At 47.1% G+C, this 18,534-nt stretch overlaps 1 protein-coding gene across 1 annotated transcript in view; it reads right to left on the reverse strand.

Moving 5' to 3' along the window:
* The window catches only part of apoltp (apolipoprotein lipid transfer particle homolog), a 67,838-nt gene that overhangs the window by 15,526 nt on the left and 33,778 nt on the right, over nt 1-18,534 (reverse strand). Inside the window, exons 38-59 of the mRNA XM_014139386.3 lie at nt 18,277-18,479; nt 17,798-18,046; nt 17,282-17,511; nt 16,813-16,977; nt 16,326-16,415; nt 13,555-13,905; nt 11,373-11,723; nt 10,274-10,639; nt 9,855-9,986; nt 9,549-9,701; nt 8,809-8,925; nt 8,373-8,546; nt 7,854-8,058; nt 7,488-7,642; nt 7,183-7,295; nt 7,024-7,105; nt 1,934-2,071; nt 1,554-1,716; nt 1,199-1,314; nt 724-870; nt 428-541; nt 40-165 (exon numbers count right to left, since the gene is read on the reverse strand). Coding sequence (XP_013994861.3) covers nt 40-165; nt 428-541; nt 724-870; nt 1,199-1,314; nt 1,554-1,716; nt 1,934-2,071; nt 7,024-7,105; nt 7,183-7,295; nt 7,488-7,642; nt 7,854-8,058; nt 8,373-8,546; nt 8,809-8,925; nt 9,549-9,701; nt 9,855-9,986; nt 10,274-10,639; nt 11,373-11,723; nt 13,555-13,905; nt 16,326-16,415; nt 16,813-16,977; nt 17,282-17,511; nt 17,798-18,046; nt 18,277-18,479 — 3,940 coding nt within the window. The remainder of the gene's footprint in view (nt 1-39; nt 166-427; nt 542-723; nt 871-1,198; nt 1,315-1,553; nt 1,717-1,933; nt 2,072-7,023; nt 7,106-7,182; nt 7,296-7,487; nt 7,643-7,853; nt 8,059-8,372; nt 8,547-8,808; nt 8,926-9,548; nt 9,702-9,854; nt 9,987-10,273; nt 10,640-11,372; nt 11,724-13,554; nt 13,906-16,325; nt 16,416-16,812; nt 16,978-17,281; nt 17,512-17,797; nt 18,047-18,276; nt 18,480-18,534) is intronic.

Below are 18,534 nucleotides of genomic sequence, written 5' to 3' on the forward strand. Positions count from 1 at the left end.
AACACTTGATCTTTTACAAGAATGACCTGAATTCAGTACCTGGTAGTTCATGCTTTGTCTGAGGCTCTTGTCGCCCCACTTCAGCTCAGCATTCTGGGAGTAGGAGTTCCCTTCCTTGGCCACTGAGACACATCCCTCAACAGCCACCAGGGAAGGGACCACTTCCTGTAGGTCACACACGCGCATACACTCCAGGTGAGCTCCAGATGAAAGATTAGAAAAAGGAAACACATCTTGGGTGTAGCATTAAAATCCTCTTATGTCGAGTGTTGTTCACCCACTGCCTACCAATCTTAACGTTTTGGGAAATGCATCCCTGTTCAACCTTTATTAACCAGTGGGAACCGTCAACAACAGATGGTACTAGAGTGGGAATTTGTACCCGCGGGCTTAAATGGGACATGACATTGTATGTCTATGGTTGTACCTGCGCAGGAGAGAAGCGGGCACAGGCCTGCCCCCTGCTGAAGCTGTCCAGCCACTGCTGGCTGAGGGTGAGGGAAACATTCACAGGAGACCCACTGTCCCAGGAGACATGGGTCTGAGCTCGCAGAGAGAGAGAGAGAGAGAGAGAGAGAGAGAGAGAGAGAGAGAGAGAGAGAGAGAGAGAGAGAGAGAGAGAGAGAGAGAGAGAGAGAGAGAGAGAGAGAGACACACACACGTCAGAAATCAATTATATTGATGCGTGCGTGTGGTGTGTGCACGTGTGCATCTTGCCGGTACCTGATGGTTGCTTCTTTGCTCTGTGGCCGAGGCGTGTGAGATTGTGTGGAGGTAGAGTTGGGAGAGTGTTGGGGTGAATGGCTGTCTCAGCTCCATTGTTGTCTCACTACTCTCCCCCTGACCCCTCCACAAGGAGAGAGCTCGAACCTGAACAAACACAGACACCATCAGGTCCACAATAACACATTCCAGAAAGACAAAACAAAGCACTACAATCATCCTATACAGGCAGATAGGATGAGATTGTCTCCTTCAGGCATCCTCTCTGGGGATTTAAGGTTGCAAAATTCTCAAAAGCTTTCCTAAAAGGCCCTGTTATTTCAAGAATCCCAGTTGGAGGATTCTCCTGCAGCTTGAAAAACCCTACTGGGGATCAAACAGTATACTCATTCATTCATTCACGCATCAATTCATTCCAATGATCCAATACATTGTTGACTCTCAGCTCATAGCTCAGTAGTGTAACCAGTCTCACCTCCTCCTGTCTTCCATGTCTGTTCCAGCCCAGCACAACACTGTCCAGTCTACCATGGAGGGAACGCTCTAACGCCACATCCAGACTGCACCCGTGACGCAGAGACGCAATCTGAACTGAGGACAAGGAAACATGTCACATAGGTAAAGAGCGCAGGTATAATGTTTTCTAAGTTCTTATAAGTATATAAGAGCCTCGATGATGTCTTATAATAAGGCATGATGTTATTATTTATAATGTACATTCCAACAGACTCAAAATGGCTGGTATTTAGTCAAGTATTATTATAACGTGATTATAAGACATTATAATCGGGTTATACACGTCTGGGAAACTGGCCCATAGTGTATAGTACCCTTGAGTGTGCGGTCTCCCAGCTGCGGTCCTGGAGGGGCAGAGTAGAGGCCTGCCATGTTGAACTCCTGACTGCCCCACACGGCCCAATGCCGCAGCTGGTGGCTCCAGTTCCTTGCCTCATACAACACTTTCACCGCAATGTTCCTGGGCAGGGGCTTCAGCTAACAACACAACCAATCGCACGGTCAAAAACATTTCAACGGAGGAACGAAACTGATATTGCAATTTCATCTAATGTTCCAGTGACACTGAGGTACATTTGAATTTCAGTTTAACCTCCTGAATTGACTGAATTGAAATAAAAACTGACCTCGACACGTGGTTTTAATGTGTGAACTCATAACCAGGAGACCGCTAGTACGGTGAATGAGTGCCTACCTGTGGGTAGGTGTGGTTGAGCTCCAGGGCTTGACGGTAGCCGCCCTGAGTTACAGCCAGCTCCCCCAGAGCCCACAGCTTCCTCTTGCCCGACTGCAGCTCCACCATCCCCCTGACACTGGAGCCTGACTGGTTCAACTGAACACAGAAACAGGGGAACTCTGTTAGACTAAGCCACATTTGTCAAACACAAGGCCCGCGGGCCTTCCATTGCCGCCCGCGACACGCTATGCTACAAGTCCCAGCAAGAACGTCCAGCGTGCTGCACACCAAAGGCAGTGCGTTGCCATACACACACACACACACACCCCTCTTCCCAGACCAACCCACCTACGAGCCAGCCAGTGTGCTGTATCATATCGTTACTAAACATTTGCAGCAGCCCAAGTGTTTAAAGACAGTGCTACCCATTTTCCTTGGAACTTTTCTACCCTAAACCCTAAGGCATTTTTATACTGAAACAGGTAAGGGTCTTCCCCAAACTGTTGCTACAAAGTTGAAAGAGCAGAATCGTCTCGAATGTCATTGTATGCTGTAGAGTTAAGATTTCCCTTCACTGGAAGGGGCCTAGCCCGAACCATGAAAAACAGACCCAGACCATTATTTCTCCTCCACCAAACTTTACAGTTGCACTATGCATTGGGGCAGGTAGCGTTCTCCTGGCATCCGCCAAACCCAGATTTGTCTGTCAGACTGCCAGATGGTGAAGTGTGATTCATTACTCCAGAGAACGCGTCTCCACTGCTCCAGAGTCAAATGGTGGAGAGCTTTACACTACTCCAGCCGACGTTTGGCATTGCGCATAGTGATCTTAGGCTTGTGTGTAGCTGCTCGGCCATGGAAATCCATTTCAATAAGCTCTCGACGAACAGTTCTTGTGCTGACATTGCTTTCACAGGCAGTTTGGATCTCGGTAGGGAGTGTTGCAAGCGAGGACAGTCAATTTTTACATGCTACGCACTCAGCACTCCCGTTCTGTGAGATTGTGTGGCCTACCACCTCGTGGCTGAGCCATTGTTGCTCCTAGACGTTTCCACTTCACAATAACAGCACTTACAGTTGACCGGGGCAGCTCTAGCAGGGCAGAAATATGAATCAACTGACTTGTTGGAAAGGTGGCATCCTATGAGGCTGACACGTTGAAAGTCACTAAGCTCTTCAATAAGGCCATCCTGCTGTTAATGTTTGTCTATGGAGATTGCATGGCGGTGTGCTCGATTTTATGTCAGCAATGGGTGTGGCTGAAATAGCCGAATCCACTCATTTGAAGGGGAGTCCACATACTTTTGTGTATATAGTGTTTACTAAGCAGGACGCTAGATACTCTCGTGCATGCAGACAATATCGGAGAGTAAGTATCGAGTGACACACACAGCACTTGATTAAATGTTATCTGCTGGTGATGAGCAGGACTCGCAGGAGGTACAGTATGTTTGTAAATGATTTTGATCGAGCTATGTAGCCTATTGATTCCTTCTTGATGAATAAATAAAATGAAAATGTTTTGTCGTTTCTCTGTAATACTAGCCACCTAGCAATTTTATGAACTTTACTTTAGGTAACCAGCTTTTTAGGTTCCCAATATCGCAACCTCATAACTAACTACCAAGCCAAGTTCAGAAATGAGACACCGCGTAGAAATATGTTGAACCATTTATTAAAGAAAGAATCATGCAAGTCTTGGCAATATAGGCTCTGCTCCTTCAGGGTAGCTCACTGCCCAAGCAAAGCTTCAATATATAAAATGATCTACAAGCAGTGAGTGCGGTAAGCTATACCAATCCCCCAGCAGGAAAACAGAACCTAACAGGTGGAGGCTGGGGTGGTGGTGGGAGCAAAAGAAGCAAACGCATACTAGCAGTAGCAGCAAGCGGCAGAAGGATGTGTGAGCAGAACCGGCCAGCTTAAATGAACCGCCAAATATGGTAGGTGTGATTGCTACTAGCATCGAATTGATGCAATCTCAGCTAATGAGTCTGATCTGGCTTTGCTTTATTGAGAGTAGCTTGTCTAACTATCTCAGCTGGCATGCCTGCTAGCAAGGTTACTAGACTTTAGAAAATACAAAAATTGCTTTAATTCTTGGGTTATGATACTATATACCATTGTGGCAGTTGTACTAAATGCCTAAGGCATAAAAGTTCTTAAAATGACAACTAAACAGGTCAAGAGGTATGCTTAGATAACCTATGCAGAAAATAGACATATTTTTTTACATACAATTAGGCACAATGATTATGACTCTAGATTGCAGGAAAAAGCTGTTTCAGGTGTTTGAAAAATGAAAAATGATCCGGCCAGCCCCCTCCGGAAATGACACTAGGACACACACACACACACGAGTATAAATAAGTCAACAGTTGAGCCTACTTTAGGAAGTGACAAGTATGGTTAAATGCATACTTGGAGTGTGTCTCAAAGTGGGCGTGACGAAAGAAGTGGGTCTAACATCAGCGCTCCGTTATTGGTTAGACAGTTTTGATTGAGTGGTTTGTTTTTTTGCTGTGCAACTAGCGAACCACGAGAGTTAGTTTGGACTTCTGTTTTAAAGCCAGAGAATGAGTCAGTCGTATTTCACTGTTAGTAATAATTGTAGATTTTCACATAGTTAAACAGATTATTATTTATTTTTATTAAAAGTACTGATGCTCGTATGCTTACTGTGACTGTCACCCGGATATTGGCTACACTGGGTAGCTACTTTCCACGCCGTTGTAGAACAACAGTCCTTGGCAAGCGGGAGCAAAGGACACTGTCGGTGTCGTTTCTGTTCATGCCCTCCCCATTGAGTAGACTGTATCAAGGTGACAGCTAGATGGTTATCAATGTTATTTATTTCTTGTGTAGGCTGCTATCCTACTTGAAATAAAATAAAGGGTGGGGGGGAATACATTTTAGCTACCAAAGGCGACACCGTTGCTGCCCAGTAGGAAGAACCTCTATGCAACACCAGTACTTGTCACGGGTATCGTCGGTGAACGAGGACCAAAATGCAGCAGGACTGTGTTTGTTCATTTTCAACATTTATTAAATCAAAATGAAACACAAAAACAAAACGAACGATCCACTGACAGTCTGGCAAGGCACAAGGCTAAACACAGAACAATTTCCCACAAACACACAGACAAACCCACCCAACTAATATAGGACTTCCAATCAAAGGCAACACCACACAGCTGCCTTCAATTGGAAGTCCACCCCAATTAACTCCACATAGAAACACACTTACTAGGCTACACATAGAAATACATAAACATAGACCATAAACCAAAAACCCGGAAATACTAAATCAAACACCCTTTTACCAAAACACCACCCCGGACCACATAAAACAAATACCCTCTGCCACGTCCTGACCAAACTACAATAACAATTAACCCTTATACTGGCCAGGACGTGACAGTACTCTAGTTGCCATGTTAGCTAATGTTACCAACGGCAACTCTGTGATAAAGCTGCCCAGTGGGAAACCTCAGGTCGGCAGGCACCTCCATAGAACACCAGTGCTCTGGTTGCCATGTCAGATAATGTTACTGCCAGTGGGAAGGAGCTCAGGTCGGCACTAGTCATTCACACCGGTTTATCGACTTGTCGTGCAACCCAGTCAGTCATGCAAAACGGTCTTCAGTGGCAACAAATCTGCCCAATTAGCTAGTTCGCATTTCATACACCCACTTGTGTTGATCCTCCCACTTCTTTCGCCACGCCAACTTCCACACTCTATGTGCGCAGTTACCCATGACTCTAATTTTACAGCCTGATGCATCGGTGTATTCAACATCAATTGCGCTGCTTACAGGGGTTTTGACGATATAAGCCGGTACTCTCCTAGCTATGCTAGCATCACCCTAATGTGGGTACTAACAAGCTGTCTGCAACACTTGTCCAGCCTGGTGTAGCTGTGGCTCTCCGGCAGACATTTGCCAAAGCAGGCTTGAAAGAGCAAAGAATTACATGTGAATACTGTCCATTTTTAACGTTGATCTACTGTATATAGATTATGTCAACCCTTATTTCTGTGTTTGTATACATCAAATCACAGTTTTGTCCTCCAAATATAATTATGACACCATGTTTTAATGAATAAAGTAGACTGCCTAGTACAACCAGTATGAGGAATCATTCCAGTCTCCCTGCTGATGCCTGGGCTGGGGTCAAAGGCCATTCATTCAGAGTTGGCACTCAAACAGGTATAGAAAAACAGCACATCAAGTAACAATAGCCTGCCGACAGGTGTCATTTGAGCAACTGCTAAACAAATGGTTGGACTGCTTAGGATACGCATTTGAACTGGACATCTATACAAATTGCTCTGTCCATATGATCATACAAATGGATCGTACAAGGGGTCAGGTCATGGGCAAACAGTCATTTCTGGGACTACAAGTGTAGCATCCAACATCTGTGCTTTTCATCTAAAAACAAAAGAAGAAGATTAGGTCTACACCAGCATCCTACCATCAACAACACTCAATAATGATTATTGCCAAATACTATTAATAATTTGACATTGACATTTTAGTCATTCATCAGACGCTCATAACAATGATAAAAAATGGAAAAATCTTACCATTCCATTTCCTGATGCGCCAGCAGGGTATCTCAATGGACAAGTGTCTTCCTCGAGTAAAGGATTTCTGCTGAGGACCCCTCAACTCTATTTAAATCATTAAAGCGGTCTCTGGTGAAATCAACATGACATGGTTTCTGATGAAGAGGTCTCATCCTGGCAAACAAATGTCAACCATCTGCAATGTGCAGCGGGGAGTCGAGACACACTCCGAAACAACCAACTCTTTTACAGTTTCCTCTTTGATCAAACCCTTATTTCTGAGCTTATGCCTTACAGAAAGGTTTTCGATTTTAGCTGGAGTTGCACTACAAAACTGTCTAAACGCAATCTCTCTCTAGCTAGCATGACGGCGGTGAAAATGGCAGCAGCAGGTGTGAGAATGAAAGCTCTCACACAAACACACACACACACACACACACACACACACACACACACACACACACACACACACACACACAAACACATTATACCACACACACACACACACACACACACACAAACACATTATACCACACACCTGAGATCTGGTGTTGAGTTGAGTGGGCAGATAAAGCAGCAACTGTGGGATATTCTGGACCACCTTCACCATCAGCTCCTTACTAGACACGAGCACAACCATCAACCAAGCGCATGTTACTTTGTGTTTGTGTGTCCGTGTGTGTGTGTGTCATCATACCTGTCTGGTAGATGATGTCCCTGAATGATGAGAGCCACAGAGGAGCTGAGCTCAGGGTTCACAGCTACAGAGCACCTGAGCTGAGAGTCAGTCAGTCTTCCCCAGGCCTCCACCTGCACACAGACACACAGACACACACGTGTCAGTCTACCTTACCAGTACGTCTGTTAGCGAAGCATTGTGTGTGTGTGTGTGTGTGTGTGTGTGTGTGTGTGTGTGTGTGTGTGTGTGTGTGTGTGTGTGTGTGTGTGTGTGTGTGTGTGTGTGTGTGATGTGTGTGTGTGTGTGTGTATCAGACAGCCTACCTGTAGAATAGGGCTGGTCTGACCCTGTAAGCTGTGTTGTATTGTGGCTCTGGCCTCCCTGGATCCTCCATAGCTTCTCCAGCCCCTCAAATCCCCAACAAAACGTACCCGTCTCCCCTTACAGTGCAGGTCCACTGACACACTCCTCATGGGCCCTATGGAGGGGAATGAATTAGGGCACTAAGGAGAAGTAGGCTAGTGGAGAAAAGGCATAACTGTGTACATTCTGAACTTCAAGGAGATTCCAGACATGTCACAGATTGGTTATGCCAGAACGTTACATAGGACATGTTTGACCGATAGCGAACGTTACAAATAGGTCCACTTTCTGTCATTCCGTGACGTTAGCTGGGTTAGCGTGCTAACCTGTGAATTGGGCGGTCAGGGCTGTGTCCAGACTATATGGCAAGTCTGTACGCGGTGATGAGAGAGGGGTCAGAGAGAACAGCATGGCTAGATGTCCATCGGCTACACTGACGTTCAGGCCAAGGCCCAGCAACCTGTGACCATCCACAGAGAGGTGAGCCATGGACCTCAGCTGAGACAGCACCCTGTGTGTGGAGCATTGGGCCTGGGAGAGGGAGGAGAGGAAAAGGGGAGGAAAGACAGTGGGGTGGGGAGCAAGTGAAAGGGGGTTTGATTACACCAAGGATAGATCATTAGACCAAGGATCCTTGTCTTCTTTCCTTCTTCTGCACTGTTTTCAGGGCCAAGTTTCCCGAAAATCATTAAGCATGAAGTTCATTGTTTGTTTTTGGGAAACTCACCCCTAATCAGTAAAGATGAAGATAATTGAAATGTACTGCAGGAACACCCACACAGGCAAATACACTCAATTCACCGAAGATATCGGCAGAGATATTCAGACTGGGCGTAACTCTTTACCTCCATCGTCTGTGGAAAGCCTCTCTCTTGAAGCCAAAGCCAACTGTGCCACAGGTTGCCTCTCAGTTCAGTAGCCAATGGACTGTCCTTCAGCTGAAGCCCCAGTCCTGCTAGCTGAGCTCCAAATTGGGACTGAATGTTCAGGTTCCTCACCTGTCCAGAACCAAGCTCTAGCTGGAAGCACAGCAAAGGCATCATACTGAATACTTATCTAATAAGATACAGTAGAAAAACAGATCGATATATAAGCCAAGGAATCTAAACCTCTAACCCACTTTTTACACTAACATGCCAACCTGAACCGTACTGTGCTGGCTTGGATCTAGTTTTTTTTTCTCACATTGTCCTTTCCAGCCCGGTTCCAGCAACTATGGTCAACCCAGTACAGCTCGGCTCAGGTTGGTTTGGCTTGGCTCAGCAATCTGACGTCTCTAACCTGGATACTGTTGTTCTCGGGCAGTCCCCAGTTCTTCAGAAGTTCCATAGTGTGATTGGCAATGCTCTTCACCCTCACCATCCCTTGGCTCCTCTCTACGGTCATCTCCTCAATGAACTAAAAGTAAAAGTGTTTACCATAAAGACGGACATGTACACATACCAAAGACACGTGAAATTGGCTAAAATGAATCTGGTGGATAATCATTATATTGCATTCACTATTACATTCATAATGACTACAAAGAAGGACACATCTTAGGGTACATCTCAAAAGTGGAAAATTGCTCCTTTTGCATTCTTTCCCTGATGTACGCTGGTATAAAAAAAAAAGATGCAATGTGTTTACAGACCAGTGCAGATGAAGGAGAGGAGTCTAGGAAGCGACTTTAGACTATTGGGGATGCACCCCGCCCACCCCCTAGTCTACAACAGGACAGTTTTCTCCGTTGAGATACAATATCATACTTAGGGCCCTGTGTTTTGCGCAATTATGTGCCATGCCTGGATTTAACCTTTATTTCAAGCTTTTTTATCTAACTGTTCCCTTTTCTTTTGGTCCAGTACCATCCTCAGACAATTGCTATATTTTTTGGGTGAAATTCTCATTTTTGGATAAGGCTTAACATGCAGGATAAAATATTGATATGTCACATGATTGCGCAAAACACAGGGCCCTAAATAAGTGTTATATTTAATGATGTGGTTTCCTCTCTAAACAGCCGCTGTTAATCAGGTTACCTGTTGGCTACCCACGATGCAGTGGAGGAGCCAGTGGTAAGAGCCGTTGCCATGGCTCTCTGAGCGCGTCGCCATGGCAGAATTGGCGGGGAGACCCACCCTTTCTAGCAGGGGCACAGAGTGGTTGAGATGGGCTGATGCTTCCTGCCAACCCTGGCAGACACAAACAGAAGTAGACACAGTACTTGGAATGTGTTCATTCATCTCTATGTTTATCAGTCAATGGACATGCATTGTTCGGAAGAGGCCGTTCGGAACACTGAAATGTTTGTAATTGTGAAATGTACGGAAAAAACAGTAGCCTACCTTTGTTGTTTTCAGTGCCATCAAAGCCTGTAGTTTCTTTTCATCCATCGCCATGGAGACATGGGTGTCTAGGAGTGTCTGGGTGATGACGAAGGACCAAGAAACTTCCATCTTAACTGGACTACCCCATTCCTATAAAATATTCGGTATACAACATTATAGACCAACAAATCAAACCTTGGTTGAAAATGTATGAAGAGTTAGTAGTTATTAACATAACAGTGTGGGATTAAGTTGCACCTAAGAGCTGATCTATGTTCAGGTTCGCACTTTTCACCCAAATAGTTCAGGTTACGACATAGGGACGGGAAGCTGATCCTAAATCTGTGCTTAAGGGAAATCTGTACCCAGTGCGAGACAGTGCCAAAGCTGTTGGTAGTGGAATAGAATAGAATACTTTAATCAAAATGTGCCGGTACCTGTAGTGCAGTGCAGTTGTTGTGGTACACCATTGCCCCCTTCAGGTTGTCCCTTGTCATCACCGTCGCTGAGCCTCTCACAGCACATTCCCCCAGCTGTAGCTCCACCTCTGTATCGTAGCCCTGTGAGTCTGCCCTACCACTACCGGTCACCACTATCCTACTCTGGCCCGGTATCCCCTCAAGGGCCGTGACGTTGTGACTGAGGTGTCCCTCTAGCCTCAGCCCAGACCTGGCCCCTGCGGTCAGCCTCAGGGAACCCCTCTGTTGCCCCTCCACACTGGCATCCAAAATGGCCACCCAGACATTGTGGTCATCTGTTCCCACAGAGCCGTTAAGGTGGACCTGGGAGGGGAGGTCAAGACCCTGGGGAAATAAAAGTTGGATGGGAGTGTGATTTAGTGATTTAACTGCATGGATTTCTTCGGGCATGGCTATTCAGTAAGAGAGTGACTTACTTGCTGTCCCAGATCTATTTGTAGGTGTTGGCTATGCAGCACAAACAGATATGGGACCAGGCTAACTAGATTAGGCTACATACAGTAAGTTGGATATGAAGACTACAAACTTTCAACATGAAATCAAACCAAATGTTATTAGTCACATACACATGGTTTGCAGATGCTAGTGCGGGTGTAGCGAAATGCTTGTGCTTCTAGTTCCAACAGTGCAGTAATATCTAACAAGTAATCTAACAATTCCTCAACAACTACCTAATACACACAAATCTAAAGGGATGGAATAAGAATATGTACATACACACATATGGATAAGCGGCATAGGCAAGGTGCAATAGATGGTATAAGGTACAGTGTATACATATGATTTGAATAATGTAAGACATGTTAACATTCTTAAAGTGTCATTGTTTAAGGTGACTAGAGATCCATTTATTAAAGTGGCCAGCGATAGTCCCTATGTAGATAGCATCCTCAGCCCCTCTGAGTTAGGGACTGCCGTTTAGCAGTCTGATGGCCTTGAGATAGAAGCTGTTTTTCAGTCTCTCGGTTTCACTGTTGAAGTCATAGGCATGCAATGAGGATCCTCTCTGTATAACGTGTTGCATTTCAATATTTGAAAAAAAAAGAGGATAGCCTACCTGTAGCAACGGACAATCTGACTCCGTAGCCCACTGTGTCCGTCCATTAGACCCCATGTCTCCTTTAGCTCTGATATGACACGAGTCAGCTTTAATCAACAGGGCCCCAAACTGTCCGGGGCCCTCAGGGGCCCAAGCCTCTATGCTGGTCTTCAGGGGGAGGCCCCTGGTCCGGAGCCCAGGGAAGGAGTGTGTCAGGGAGCCAGAGAGGTGTGATGCCGGACTGCAGGACTGGCCCAGCTCCAGAGTAAGATCACGGTTGTCCAGCTTTAGAGTACAGTGAACGGCCAGCTGGCAAGGGACCAATGAGAGGAGGCCCTGGAAGGCCAGGGATGCAGGGAGTCCTGTGCTCTGTGGAGAAATGTACATATATGGACATGTGTGGCTCATGCGCATGTAGACACACAGGCATGTTCACGTGCACGCACATACACACCCGCTGTAAAACACACATGTGCAGTTCCTCAAAGTATATACACACAAACCCTATCTCTAACCACACATGCCAACACTATAAAGCACTATCATGAATGCACACTTCCCAAAAACCCCTGCAGTTTTCAATTATTCTAACAAACAAACATTTTACAACACAAAACCTTTCTTCTATCCATACTGTCGACTCAAGGCAACCCCTCTCCCTTCACTCTCACTCCCCCTCTCCCTTTACTTTCACTCCCCCTCTCCCTTCACTTTCACTCCCCCTCTCCCTTCACTCTCACCCCCTCTCTTTCACTTCCCCTCTCCCTTCACTCTCACTCCCCCTCTATCTTCACTCTCACTCCCCCTCTATCTTCACTCTCACTCCCCTTCTCCCTTCACTCTCGCTCCCTCTCTCCCTTCACTTTCACTTCCCCTCTCCCTTCACTTTTACCCCCTCTCTCCCTTCACTTTCACTCCCTCTCTCCATTCACTCTCACTCCCCCTCTATCTTCACTCTCACTCCCCTCTCTCCTTTCACTCTCACTCCCCCTTTCTCTACCTCTCTTCTCTCCCCCTCTCCCCATCCCTCGACAGTAAACAAAGCAAAGCCCTCTTTCCAGCTGCATCCACAAAGCTCTGTCAATCACACACATACGAACACACACACACACGCACACGCACGCACGCACACACACTGCTCACAATTAGAGACAAGGAGCTCCCGCTGCTAGTACAGACACCACGGGCCACTGATCCAGACAGAACACATATGGTCTCGCAAACCATCCTATGGGCTACGTCCCAAATGACAACCTATTCAGGACACTATTGTTAACCAGCATTCCCTATATCGTGCGCAGCTTTTGACCGCGTTAGGGTGCCATTTGGGACGCAGCCTTGGTGTTCTATCACAGCGACACCCAGTTAAAAATGAGCCCCCGAGGTTTGCCTTTGATGAAGACTCCTTCTGAAGTTCTTCAAAGGAGACGGGTGTGTTGATAATTTATAGGCACCCCCCTATTATTATCAAAACCATCTCTTAGCTGGGGTTCCAGCTAGCACAATCGAAGTGGTCATAACTCAGATATCAGGCTGTACCATAGTGGTGATTAATAGCTTAGTCAATGTTATTGTAGGGCGTGGTTATAACCGTAATATTTGCGGTAGACAGAGAGAAAGACTTTGTTGATGCATCAGGGTTGGGGTCAATTCCATTGAAATTCCAGTCAATTCCGGAAGTACACTGAAATTCCAATTCCAATTCTCTTCAATGCATTTCAATTGGGAAAATGTGGAATTGGAATTTGGTTTACTTTCTGAATTGACTGGAATTCAAATGGATATTGAACCCAACTCTGCGGTAGGTAGCCTAGTGGTTAAGAATGTTGAGCCAGTAAACAAATGGTTGCTGGTTGAAATACCAGAGCCGGCAAAGTGGAAGAAATCTGCTGTTCTGTCCTTGAGCAATGTAGTTAACCCCCAATATCAACTGGTCCTGGCGTGTGCTGATGATGTCGATTAAGGCAGCCCCCCGCACCTCTCTGATTCAGAGGGGTTGGGTTAAATGCGGAAGACACATTTTGGATGAATGCATTCCGTTGTGCAGCTGACTAGGTTTCCCATTACCCCAAAAGCTGGCCAAGGCAGAAACATGCAGGCACTCACAATGGAACTTAGCCCAGCACTAACACATCAGATTCCACTGATCGGTAAGCGGAATCAGATTTGTTTGTGCTCTCCTAGCCAGTGTGTTCTTTACCTGTAGTTCTGGGCAGTAGTGGGTCACATTGACGACCCAGTTAGCCTTATTCTCCCCAGAATCAGCCCTGATCCGGCACTGCCCCAGCTCCAGCTCCACCCCTACCCCAGGGCGTTCACCAGTCGAGATACCCAGGACCAGGGCACTGCGAGGGGGGAGGCCCAGGGCATGGAGCCCCACCAGGGAGTGACGGATGGAGCTCCTGAGGCTGAGCTGGGGGAGGCAGGAGGATAAGGCCAGGCTGGCGGCCCCCCTCTCCTCTCCCCCGGTGTGGAGGTGTGTGTCCAGACGCGTGGTGCAGCCGGAGCGGACCAAGGAGCCGTTCACCGAGAAGTACGGAGGGAGGAGAGTCTGTGGAGGAGAAACCAAAAGTCAGCAACGACAGCCAAAATATCAAATCAAAGTTTATTTGTCACGTGCTCCGAATACAACAGGTGTAGACCTTACAGTGAAATGCTTACTTACAGGCTCTAACCAATAGTGTGAAAAAGCTATTAGGTGAACAATAGGCAAGTAAAGAAATAAAAACAACAGTAAAAAGACAGTGAAAAATAACAGTAGCGAGGCTATATACAGTAGTGAGGCTATAACAGTAGCGAGGCTACATACAGTAGTGAGGCTATATACAGGCACCGGTTAGTCCGGCTGATTGAGGTAGTATGTACATGTAGATATGGTTAAAGTGACTATGCATATGTGATGAACAGAGAGTAGCAGTAGTGTAAAAGAGGGGTTGGTGGGTGGTGGGTGGCGGGACACAATGCAGATAGCCCGGTTAGCCAATGTGCGGGGCACTGGTTGGTTGGGCCAATTGAGGTAGTATGTACATGAATGTATAGTTAAAGCGACTATGAATATATGATAAACAGAGAGTAGCAGCAGTGTAACAGAGGGGTGGGGGGGGGGGGGGGGGGCACACACACGCTGAGCTGTAGTCAATGAACAGCATTCTCACATAGGTGTTCCTTTTGTCCAGGTGGGAAAGGGCAGTGTGGAGTGCAATAGAGATTGCATCATCTGTGGGTCTGTTTGGGCCGTATGCAAATTGGAGTGGGTCTAGGGTTTCTGGGATAACGGTGTTGATGTGAGCCATGACCAGCCTTTCAAAGCACTTCGTGGCTAAATAAGACAGTCAAATTTGCAATAGTCTTATTTTGTGTGTGTTTTTGTGCTGAATTCAAATCATTCTAAAAGATACATATGAACTGACACATCATCAACAACATCACACACCTATATAGCCTGTGTATATAGCCTCGTTATTGTTATTTTATTGTGTTACTTTTGATTCGATTTTTACTTTAGTTTATTTAGTAAATATTTTCTTAACAATTTCTTGAACTGCATTGTTGGTTAAGGGCTTGTAAGTAAGCATTTCACAGTAAGGTCTACACCTGCTGTATGTGGGCGCATGTGACAAATAAAATGTGATTTGATTTGATTGGTCCTGGGTTCTAAATGTGAGACAGCATTACCCCATGTGTCAGCGATATGTCATGCTGTAAAGGAAAGCGGAGGCTCATCTTTCTGGTGAAGATTCCTCACTTCCTGCTTTCTGTCGCTGGCAAACATGTTTGAGGTCACTTGTAAAATCAATTTGATTGATTGATTTCCTGTTGCCGCCATGTTTCCACCGCTCTACTCATAGAAATAGAATGACTTTGATTAGAATGGGTATGCCCGTTCTAGTAATTATATTTCTATGTCTCTACCTTAAGTAGGTTACAGCGCTGACGGACAACCAGGGTCCATGTCCTTCTGTGTTCCCCTCTATGTAGATTAGTCCCGTGGGTCAGCATGGAACACGTATCACTCTCCAGCTCCACCTGTGCCTGAGTGGGCCCCGCAAACACGCTCAGGGTGGCGTCCTCTGGTATCCCAGCATGCTTTAGGGTGGCAAGGTCATGTTGGAGGACGGCCCTGAGGGCGGTGTTTGGGGATTGGCCGAGGGGCTCCCAAGTCGCCGTGACGTCCAGGTTGGCCGAGTGGGCGTCCAAGGAAACCCGGGCGTTCCCGGAGAGGGAGGCGCGTCGGAGCTGGGCTGACCCGTGCAGGTCAACACTTTCTGGGATGGAGGAGGCGGAGAGAGTGGCCCATTGGTGGTGGAGGGTCCAGCCCAGCTCAGCCCGGCTTTCTCTCAGTAGCAAGGATAACAGGCAGTGGAGAGAATCCTGGTTCTTTTTAAGATCCACAGTACCCCTGAGGCCATCTTTCACAGCACTTCCTATTATGGTCATAGATGTCCTGCCTGGTGCTAGTGCCCCTTCCCCTTCAGTGATCCGCACCCAGGCCACCCGCACCTCTCCCCCGCACTGTGTCGACACCACCAGGCTGGATCTGACCGAGTCACACACCCCGCTCACTTCCACCCATAGGTAACACCACCGCTCTGCCCTAACACGACCTCTAACCTCGGCCTTGTGTGTAACATGAGGAGTCCCATACTCAACCAGGCCGTGCCATGCATAGAGCCCTGCCGCCTCCTGCCTCAGCCCCCCACTAAGGTCCACCCTCCAGGGGCCAACCACCAACCCGAACCCCAGGCCCCATCGCTTTGGCCCAGGCCGGAGCAGAAGCCTGAGGCTAGAGTGGGAGGGTAGCCCCAGGGAGAGCTGCAGTAGCCGGGAGGAGTGGGTGAGGTTAGCCCTGAGCTCGGCCTGGCCCGTGGGGCTGTAGCAGCCTTTGGCCTGTGCGGTGATGCTAGGGTAGGCTAACGCTAGGCCGTAGCAGAGCCTGCTGCTGTGTGGTCTCTCGGAGCGAAAGGCGCGTACCTCCACAGGTCGACCGGCGACGCTTCCGGAGCACTGGGCCGAGAGGCGGTCATTAGCGGCACCGTTGGTGGCGTACCCCGTGCAGCTCATCTGTGAAAACAGAGACCCCGTCGACACAGTTTGTTTATTAAAGGGGGAGCAGTGGGAGAAGATGGAGGAATTTAACAAAGGCAGTATGGCACATGAGTTGGAGCGCACGGTTCCTATTCTTCCTTGGAGTGAAAACAACTCTGATATCAGAGGCTCTTCACTACAGAACTAGTAGCAATTGAGCAAATGCATTTGCCCTTTTCAAGTCAAATTTGCATGGCTTACAAAAGTGGCTACTTGACTACTGTAGAAACACTGTTGGTATGGTACTGAGGGATTATAGAAATGGAATACAATTATGCTAGAAATGGAATACAAGTGTTGTGATATTTGAATTTGTTGCAATGTTGTAAATGTGTTTTTGAGTGATTTTCCAATGTAAAAATGTGTTAGTCACCTGCAATGATGTAGGTATGATTCCTTTGAGTTGCCTCAGGTGGTGAAATAGAGACACAGTCAGGTTGGCAGCGTTGTTCCCCTTGCCAGCTTCCACTAGGACGTCCACCTTCTTGTGCTCTTCAACTGCTATGGCCAACCCTGCACTCAAACGCTCTGTCTCCTCCTACAGTCAGAGGTCATGAAAATACATTTGCTCATTAAATATTCAACTGAAAATACTGTAGTACATAGAAGTAAAGACTGAATTATGAATGTCTTTCATGGCTTGAAACCTCAAAATCAAATGAATTTCTATTCTTATAATTATAAAAGCCTTAGCTTGAAGCATCTTTGATACATCTTCTTCGATATCTTTATAAGTTATCTTCAGGAATATGTCCAAAATCAAGTTCAATGCAGCATTCTTAACAACAATAGAGTAGCGAGAAAAAAGAGAAAGGATGAGGAAGAAGAGGATGAAGCTGCACCTGATAGTGCCCTGTAGCCTGGATGGAGCTGGGCAGGCCTCTTTGGACCAGGGCCTTGCTTTGGTGCTGTACCCTGGTTTGGAGCTCCCATCGTGGGGAGGCCCCGCCAGTCCTGGCCCTCTCAAACTCAGCCTTCAGGCCATGAGCCCCGGTCTGTAGTTCTGCCAGCATTGAGAGCCTGCCCTCCTCCTGGGTCCAGCTCACCTGGGCACTGCTGTTACCTGGTATACCTAAAACATTGGTGACAGACAATGGTACACAATGTATGTGTGCGGATTTCTGTCATTTACCAATACTTGAAAGGGTATGTAAGACTTATGATAAACAGGGCATGTGACACATTCTTTTTTTTACAACAGATTACGGTTTCATATTATCATATTAATTGAGGACATCTAAGGAGACAGAAAGTGTGGAGGTGAAAGGAGCATAGAAGGACATCTGAGGAGAGGGAAGAGGGAATGGGGGAGTAGAGACTTAACGTAACTATAATCTGTGACGGACGGAGGGGGTCACCTGCAGTACGGAGCCAGCGGGAGGAGTGAGAGAGCTGGGCGTTGACTCCACCCCTCGCCTGACTGCCCAATCGGCGGCTCACATTCACACACAGAGACTCCTCCCCTGCCCGAGCGCACAACCAATCACTGGCCGCGTCAGGCTCTTTCCCCAGCATGCCATCCTCTTCCTCCCAGGTGTCTCCTTGGTCCTGTTGATGACTCAGCTCCACACTGTACACAGCCTTACTCACTGTCACTCTCAGCTGCCCTGCAACACACATGTACACTTCATAGTACTGAATAATACATTTCTGTGTGTGTGTGTGTGTGTGTGTGTGTGTGTGTGTGTGTGTGTGTGTGTGTGTGTGTGCGCGCGCGTTTCACCATTTATACAGCATTAACATGGAAAATACACAAACCTGGGTTCGCCATGGCACTTCTCGAGACAAGACCAGATGAATGAGTCTCAATCACTTCTTATGTCAAATAGATCCATACCTTCAGTGAGCCAGTCTGACTGCCCCAGGGCTCCTTCCAGACTCAGGGCAGGAGGCAGAGCAGTAAGGCTGGGTAAGGAGTGCCTCAGGCCGCCCGTGACAGCCATCCGGAGCCACGGGGAACCAGGGGAGTGCTCCAATGAGCCAGCCACCTGGGCCTGCAGGACCTCCCCTCCCTGGTCATAGGAACCATGCATGGAGAGTCTGGAAGGAGATAGACAGGGAGAGATGAGAAGGTATGGAGGTACTATGAACGATT

The sequence above is a fragment of the Salmo salar genome, chromosome 14 (assembly GCF_965601325.2).
Source record: "Salmo salar chromosome 14, fSalSal1, whole genome shotgun sequence".
NCBI classification, from domain to species: domain Eukaryota; kingdom Metazoa; phylum Chordata; class Actinopteri; order Salmoniformes; family Salmonidae; genus Salmo; species Salmo salar.